Below are 8,948 nucleotides of genomic sequence, written 5' to 3' on the forward strand. Positions count from 1 at the left end.
ACTTAAGCTTGAGAAGAAAGAACAAAACAGTTATTTCATGTCCAGATTAGAACCAATATGAACAATGATTCATAATTGAGCTTAATTAAATCCACAGAATGCTCTTTGGACTCTGTATGTATCTGGATTGACAACCAAAGCCTTCCCAAATTCACTAAAAACTTGGACGAGCTGCATCTTTGCTTTGGATCTGTTGGGTGAGCAGAAAAGAACAGGGTGTTACTACTGCCTGAGGAGTTAGTGATGTGAGCGTCTTTTTTCATGTGCCTGTTGGCTCTCTCTATGTGTTTTTTGGAAAAATGTCTATTCATATCCTCTGCCCATTTTTTAATCAGATTTTTTTTTTTTTTTGCTATTGACTTGCATGCATTCTTTTATGTATTTTGGATATTAACTTCTTATCATATTTGATATTGGAAGTAATTTTCTCTCAGTAGGTTGCTGTTTCATTTTGTTGATGATTTCCTTTGCTGCGCAGAAACTTTTTCATTTGATATAACCCCCTTTGTTTATTTGTGCTTTTGTTGCCTTTACTTTTGGTGTCAAATCCAAAAAATCATTGCCAAGACCTATGTCATGGAGCTTACAGCCTGTGTTTCCTTCTAGGAATTTTATGGCTTCAGGTCTTACATTCAAGTCTTTAATCCATTTTCAGTTAATTTTTGTGTATGGTGTAAGATAGTAGTCTAGTTTCATTATTTTCATGTGGCTGTGCGGTTTTCCCAACACTGTTTATTGACACTGTCCTTTCCCCATTGTATATTATTGCCCCCTTTGTTGTAAACTAATTGACCATGTTTGCATGGGTTTATTTCTGGGCTCTCTCTTCTGTTCAATTGATATATGTACCTGTTTTTATGCCAATACCATATTGTTTTGATTAGTTATGTAATGTAGTAATGTAGTTTGAAACCAGGGAGTCTGATGCCTCCAGCTTTGTTAAGATTGCTTTGGCTATTTGGGGTCTTTTGTGGTTCCATGCAAATTTTAGCATTGTGTGTTCTATTTCTGTGAAAAGTGCCATTGGAATTTTGATAGGGATTGTGCTGAATCTGTGATATAGACATTTTAACAATATTCTTCTAATTCGTGAGCATGGGATGGATATCTTTTCATTATTTGTATCTTCACTTTCTTTCATCAGGGTCTTATAATTTTCAGTGTACAGGTCTTTCACATTCTTGGTTAAATTTATTTCTAGGTATTCTTTTTGATGCAATTGTAATTGGGATTGTTTTCTTAATTTCTCTTTCTGATGGTTCACTATTAGTGTAAGTGTATAGAAACACAATTAATTTTGTATTGATTTTTGTATTCTGCAACTTTATTGAAATCTGTTTATTAGTCCTAACAGTTTTTTGGTGGAGTCTTTGACCTTTTCTATGTCTAATATGTCATCTGCAAATAGTGACAGTTTTACTTCTTCCTTTCCAATTTGGATGCCTTTTATTCCTTGTTCTGGCCTAATTGCTTGGGCTAGGACTTCCAATACAATGTTGAATGAAAGTGGCCAGAGTGGGCACCCTTGCCTGTTTTTTTTGGTCTTAGAGGAAAAGGTTTCCAGCTATTCACCATTCAGTATGATGTTAGCTATGGGCTTGTCATTTATGGCCTTTATTATGTTGAAGCACATTCCCTCTCTACCCACTTTGTTGAAAGTTTTTATCATGAATGGATGTTGAATTTTGTCAAATGATTTTTCTGTATCTATTGAGATGATCATATAATTTTTATCCTGCAGTTTGTTAATGTGCTGTATCATGTTGATTGATTTGGGCATGTTAAACCATCTTTGCATCTCTGGAATAAATCCCACTTGATCATGGTGTAGGATCTTTTTAATGTGTTGTTGAATTCGGTTTGCTAATATTTCGTTGAGGATTTTTGTATCTGTGGTCATCAGGGACATTGGCCTGTAATATTCTTTTCTTTTCTTGTGGTGTCCTTGCCTGGTTTTGGTATCAGGGTAATGCTGACCTCATAAAATGAGTTTGGAAGTGTTCCCTTCTCATCTAGTTTTGGAAAGAGTTTGAGAGGGATTGATATTACTTCTTTGAATGCTTGGTAGAATTCACCAATGAAGCTATCTGGTCCTGCATTTTTGTTTGTTGTGAGGTTTTGATTACTGATTCAATATCCTTACTAGCAATTGGTCTATTCAGATTTTCTATATTTTCATGACTCAGTCTTGGAAGGATTTATGTTTCTAGGAATTAATTAATCTCTTTTAGGTTGTCCAGTTTGTTGGCAATATAATTGTTCATAGTGGTCTCTTGTGATTCTTTGTATTTCTGTGGTATCAGTTACAATGTCTCCTCTTTCATTTCTGATTTTATTTCACTTCTACTTTAATGGCAAAATTAAGACTCGTTGTGGACAATTTCACTTTTGCTTTCCCTTGAGTTTAATTTGTTTAGGAAAGTCTAGTATTTTTATCCAGATTTATAATATTTCTTTAAATAAATCTATTTGATACTCAGAAGAAGAAATAGAGAATTATCTAAGGATGCTCCTGAGAATTCTTCTACATAAAAATGATAAGGGCACTCACATTAGATATTTTTAAAGATATAAAGGTAGTATTAATCTTTGGTTGCTTTTTATCAAATTTTGACCTTTTAAATTGACTTTTAAAGAAACAGGAAAAAGTCTAATGCTCAAGTGATTTTTGAAATGGTCTTTATAAGATCAAATTTAATCAGTGAGTTTTAACTAGTATGGAGTTTTCTATAACTGAAAGTGCTGTCTTGTAAAATTCATGTTTGGTTTTTAATTAATTGCTTCATTTCTGCCTTCTGTTTGTATGGAGGAAAGTGTATATAATTGCAGCAAGATCCCAGTCTTTTATAATGCAAGTGATGACATAACATTGTCAAACAGTTCTCATACGTGTCTAACAAATTATTCTCAGGCTTGTTCAGCATTGCTGATTTTGGCAGTGGAAGACTATTAATTTTAAAGTTTTACATTTTTGTATATTGTAGCTCTTCATTTTTGATTTGTTGTTGTTAGGTTTAACTTCGGTATGACTTTTGGCCCACTTGATAGGTTGTTATAAAATGTTCTTCCTCTCCTCCCTTTTTCTGCATCATGCTGCCTCTTTACCAAACCATATTTCTACCTTTAAAATATACCAACATTAAAAGGCAAGTATTCTTGAGTGCTATATTACTAGTTTCTTTTAAAGAGAGTCTTTCCTTGTCACTCATGGGTTCCATGGTAGAATGTGATTTGTTTTTCATTTTTCCTGTTGGTGCAACATGTAGCCGATGCTGCTGTGTACAGTTATGGTCACAGTGGTTACTCCTTAGGAAATTCATGGGAGAAAAATGCTGATGTCCAGAGCAGATCAGAATTCTAGTGTAATAGTTACGTCTCTGGTGAAAGTCATCTAAAACAATACTCTCTCGACATTTTCTACCAATATACTTGGACAGACTAAAGAGTACCCAAAGCAGCCATTTTCAAGACTTCCTTGAAATCTCTTTTATGTATTTGTGCAACTTTTATAGTGTATAGTACTTGTTTAAACATAAGAAATTATTTTAAATGGCCAGTGCATCTAATGGGCCATCATATGCCCTATTTATTTTGTGATATGTTTACGTGACATGTTACCTTATTCTCCTAGTGATTTGAGAAGTACTGAAGTTAAGTTTAATTCTAGATATTACATGGATGTTAACTTAGATGAAAGTTATAATATTGTGTAAATCAAGTTGTCATTTTTTTTTTATAGCTAGCCAGTATAGTTCAGATGATTTAAAATGGGACTATTGGAAGGTCATAGTGGCAGGTGATGAAAGTTAATGTAATTTTTTATTTTGGACTGAATGAAAGAGTCCAGTAACATGAGGCTGATGAATGCTTCATTAATCAAAATGGAAGGTGGCCAAAACTGAGGGATTTGACTAAAGTACTGAAAGATTTGAAGCTGTGGAGGGAGAAAGAACAATTAACATTATAACAACATGTTTTAAATGACGATGGGAAAGCAGAGACACTGAGGTCACTTGTTTGAAAAAATGACTTATTGGTAACTTGAAGTGGAAGAAATTAGAAGTTAGTATGGTATTTGCTCTCAGTAGTTTATATATTAAACTGATAGTAATGTTGCTAATCCTGAACTATGGTGTTTTGCTGATGTAATTGCTTGTACCTGCTTCCATTATGCGTTATCTTTCCTCAGAGTGAAGGTTCGTAGGTGTTTTTTTTGGCAGCTATTTGAATGAAAGATGGTTCCTTCTGGTTGACTTTTCTTTCTGAAATATTTTTGTTTTTTGCCTATCCCTTTCAAGACGGTGGACTTTTTCCTTATGATTTGAGCTATGAAAGATTAGAGATTAGGTATGAAGTATTTCAATCATATAACATGCCTGGTAGGAAATGGATGCCACTTCATTTATCAGTGAGAAAAATAAGATAGGGTGACACTAAGAACATGGTGATTGGCTGTGAACTCAGTCTAGGTCTTAATACAATACAATATTCATTACCATCAATGTGTGTGTGTGTGTGTGTGTGTGTGTGTATAAGAGAGAGAGAACATTTTAAAAAATTATTTTGCAAGACAAATCAGAAGGAAACTACTTGCATTATCTTAAATTATAAATCTTATAAAAACAGATAGAAGCCTTGTGATTTTTCATGAATTCAGTTTCAGGGATCATGTTATCTACTTACTTCTGAATGAATTTTTTTGCTGTTAATGGTACTGTTGCTTGAATTTAAATCTTAGAGGGTTATGTTGCTTTATCTTTTATACTTCTGCAACTAAATGATTTTGCCAAACAAAGTGAATTTTTTGTTAATGCTATCGTAATAATTTTAAATTATTGTTTCTGGTAAACCAAGAAAAAGCAAGAGTCTATCCCCTACCCACTCCAGGAAGTCAGTCATTTAAGATACCTGGGTCCTTCTACTTACAGTGCTATTTTGATGTGACTCTTTCATTTGTAGGAAAAAGCAGTCTCTGAAGGCAGATAGAGCATCTGTCCTTATGCTCCAGCTCTACTGCTCATATTTTCTTTCCTTTTTATTCCCCTGACTTATTAATACCTGGTTATGTAATATATGAAATTTCAGAATGAGCTCCAGTTTAAATTTTGGCATTCCTTACAATTGCTCTTTCTATTATTTATTTAAAATGTTGAAGTCAGATGATTTTAAATAATAGTTTCTTACATGGTATACTTAACATGTAATGTTTATTGAATGTTTATTGAATGATAGAAAATGGGCTTAAAATTCTGCAGGAGGTGTCCTCCTTCATGGATAATGGTGTATTACAAGAATACATTTTGTAATGCTCATATTTTCAAGCTATGACAGTATGTATTTAATATACTGATGTCATAGACTCTTAGGCAGAGGAAAGTTGCAAAATATAAAGTGTGATCCAGGAGTTTAGTGTATGAATGGTTTAGGGAAATAGCAAGTTTATGTGTAGAGTCAGCATAATCCTCTGGAGTTTTTTTTATGATTCTCGACTGACAAATTTTCTACTTTGTATTTTTTTGTATATTTCCTCATTTATCATATGGTTATTTAACTTAGAATTATCTTTTATGTGCTTTTCAAATTCAAACATGAATTTCTGTCATCTTCCCACTCCATGACCCATCAAGAATCCAGCCCTCAGATTTTAACAAGTATTTCTTTGGTCCAAAATGTAAGTGTACTGTTTAATGAATAATTATAAAGTGATCATCTATGTAACCACCACCAAGGTCAAGATTACAGAGTAATGCAGCACCCTAGAAGCACTCCCTTTGGTGGATATTTCTGATCATAAACACCTCCCCTTGCAGGTGTAACCACTAATCTGATTTTTATGGTAACCACTTTCTTGCTTTCCTTTGTAACATTATCACTACTAAACTCATCCTAAGCAAAGTAATTTTGCTTGTTTTTGATTTTGATATAAATGTATATGTATTTTTATCAATTTTTCTTTTAATGGATTGTGACAGTTTAAAAAAGTCACCTAGGACAGGAATAGTCTCCAAATTACAGTAAGAGAGTATGTATATGCAGGCCTGTACATGTTTTGGTCTATATTTATCTTTTGCTGCTTAGTGTAAGTACAATTCTTCTTAAATATTAGATATAGTAACTAATAAGTTGTCATTATATTTTTATCTGCTGTGCTGGCCCTGTGTTTTTTTAATATTTGAGGTTAAGTTTTGAATTTTATAAATTATAGATTTTAGTGGAGAGCATGTAGAAAGTACTCCGTTCTTCTGTATATCATCCTGATAGCATGAATAGCCATGATATTCTTTTTATGATTAGAAAGAAATTATGTGCTGAGTGCCAGAAGTCAAAGTTCAATCATTAAATGTTACTCATTTTCAGAACTCTAGTCAAGAAGATTTTAATATATATTGAAATATTTTAATAGGCTCTATATAGCTTAATAGCTTGCCGAGCAATGAAATTTTTTGAAAGTATAGACTATATGTAAATACCTAATTTAGAGATAAAGATTTTCAACCTTACCTCGTTCCCATTAAGAATAATGTTAGGTTTCACTTAATAGTGTTGGATGTCAGACTTTTGACCTGTTTGTCCTTGGTTTGGAAATGGCCTAGTGTTGTTTATAGTTGTATAACTTGAGCACAAGTGGTTTCTATAGCTACTGTCCAGTACCAGATGGAGAACAGTGGGAAGCTTTGATAAGGGGAGCAGGGTTTTTAAACAAAAGCCGGACATAGGTAATTACCCTGAAGCTGAACCGAGGCCCATTATATTCACCACTGTCATTTTCATTTCATTTTACTCTGCTGATTACGAGAAAGAAAACCTACCCACTGTTTTTCTCTTCCATCTCTTTGCCTTCTTCCTCTCACTTTACTTAAGAATGTATATCATAGCTTTACTGTTTGATTAATCCAAGAGTCTTTGTTGACAAAAATAGATGAGCATCGCCAGTTTGGTGGCTTTCACTGTGATGACAACACCATTGGTTTTCACTTATCATAGAATAAGTTTCTTAAGCCATTTGTATTCAAGTGTTTGCACTGAAACTGCTATTTTATATAAACTACTGTCACTTTGAGACTATAAATGACTTAAGGTTAATACTAGTGAGGTAGAAGAAATCATTATCTCTTTATCAGGAACTGTCAGTAAGTAAAAGGACAACTTCAACCTGACCTGTAATTAAAATAGAAGCCATTTGGTTTTCTTCTTAGTGGTTTTCAACTTCATCTTTAAAGTAACACCTTTCTGGGGGAATTTTTTGTTTTGTTTTTAAACAGTAATTTTATGAGTTGATGATTCTCCTTAGGCATTTTCACTGAAGTTTGGGGTATTCTATAAAAGTAACTCTTTTGGCTTTAAAGCGACCGTGAGAGAGCATGTTGGCCTTAGTCAGAATGTGGTAGTGAGTGGTGGATGCAGTTTGTAGTAGATGATGGGGTGCGGGCAAAGAGGTTTAGGGAATTCATACCTGATGACTCCTTTTTTCTCTGTAAAGGATTTAAGTTTTTGCTGAGAGTGAATAAATAGGTATTAATGTAAAGTCTTAAGGACAGGAGAAATGTTGGATAAGGTGCTATGAGAAATGAGAAAGAAAAGTAGTCTTTTAATGATTCTTACATTTGTGTATTTTTTATATTTTGGTGTTTTCTTTCCCTGGCTTGATTGCATGTTCCCTGAGGGGAAAACCATGGCTTTCATCACTTAACATGTGTTTATGGGTCTATTGTTTGAGGTGTTGAGGCTAAACAGAAGAATACAACATAGTATTGATGCTTAGAGAACTTGCACAGTGGGAGAAATGATCGCCTGACTATTCCCACATACCGTTCTCTAGTGATCTGTGCAAGGTGCCATGTGAACACCAGAGAGCACCTATCTGAGAAGATGGTGCTTGAGTCAAGAGAGGATGCCAACATTTTAAGCAAAAGGTGCAGAAACTGAGTGGGGTTGTGGTGCATTTAGGGAACCTTAGACATTTTAGCATGGCTGAAATACCAAGTATTTGGAAGAGGAATGGTTGAAGATGAAGTGGAAAACCAAAGGGATGCCTGGTGTTGAAGGTCTTGAAACAGAGTTTCAAGTTTCTCTTATTGGTGATGGCAAGCCCATGTGGGATGTTCGTTAGAAGAGTGGTAGAAGTTTTATGAAGATCATCTGGGCTTCATAATATGAAGGCAAATTTGAGTTGTGGAAAGATAAACTGTGATACCAGTGTTGAGGCTCCTGGCATGGTCATGCAAAGACGATGAGGCTGTAAATTTAGAAAAGTAGGATTGGAGATGGTAGAGGCAGTAATAGAATTGAAAGTTTTGCGTGGAGTTGCATGGCAGGACTTGATGACTGAGTGGATAATTGGGGTGAGGGAGACAGGAGTTAACTTTCAGAAATCTGACTTGGGATAACTGAATGGATGGATGGTAGTTTTGCAGATGTTATTACCCTCCCCCCGCCCCCTGAAGGACATGGGCAGTGTTGCTTTCCTGGGCTACTGCAGGAGTCTTCCAACTGGTTTCCTTGCTTCTGCAATTTATCCTGTCATTACATTTTCTATACAGTAGCCAGGGTACCTTTGAGAATGAAATGCCTCTGCCTAAAAATCATCAATGACTGTGGAATTTAGAATAAAATTCAAAATCCTTCAGATAACCTTCAAGGTCAGCCCGATGTGCTCTTGGTCTGTCTCTCCGATTTCATTTTGTGCCATCTTTCCTTTTGTTAACCAAGCCTTGCCCACACTAGGCTGCTTTCAATTCCCAGAATGATCTTACTTCTTTCTAGTTTCAGAGTCTTCTCATATTGTGTTTCCTCTCTCATTGTTTCCTAGAATGTTTTCTTATCCTCTTTCTATGAGTACATTTACTTCATCCTGTAGGTCTCAGACAAATGTCACTTCCTTAGGGAAGCATTTTTGTCCATTCTCTTCACTCCATCTAACGGTCTCCTTATATTCTTTTTTTTTTTTT

At 34.6% G+C, this 8,948-nt stretch overlaps 1 protein-coding gene across 1 annotated transcript in view; it reads left to right on the top strand.

Moving 5' to 3' along the window:
• Positions 1–8,948, top strand: part of TRMT11 (tRNA methyltransferase 11) — a 53,423-nt gene that overhangs the window by 36,060 nt on the left and 8,415 nt on the right. Inside the window, exon 11 of the mRNA XM_019661216.1 lies at positions 3,013–3,023. Coding sequence (XP_019516761.1) covers positions 3,013–3,023 — 11 coding nt within the window. The remainder of the gene's footprint in view (positions 1–3,012; positions 3,024–8,948) is intronic.

The sequence above is a fragment of the Hipposideros armiger genome, unplaced genomic scaffold (assembly GCF_001890085.2).
Source record: "Hipposideros armiger isolate ML-2016 unplaced genomic scaffold, ASM189008v1 scaffold_340, whole genome shotgun sequence".
NCBI lineage: Eukaryota > Metazoa > Chordata > Mammalia > Chiroptera > Hipposideridae > Hipposideros > Hipposideros armiger.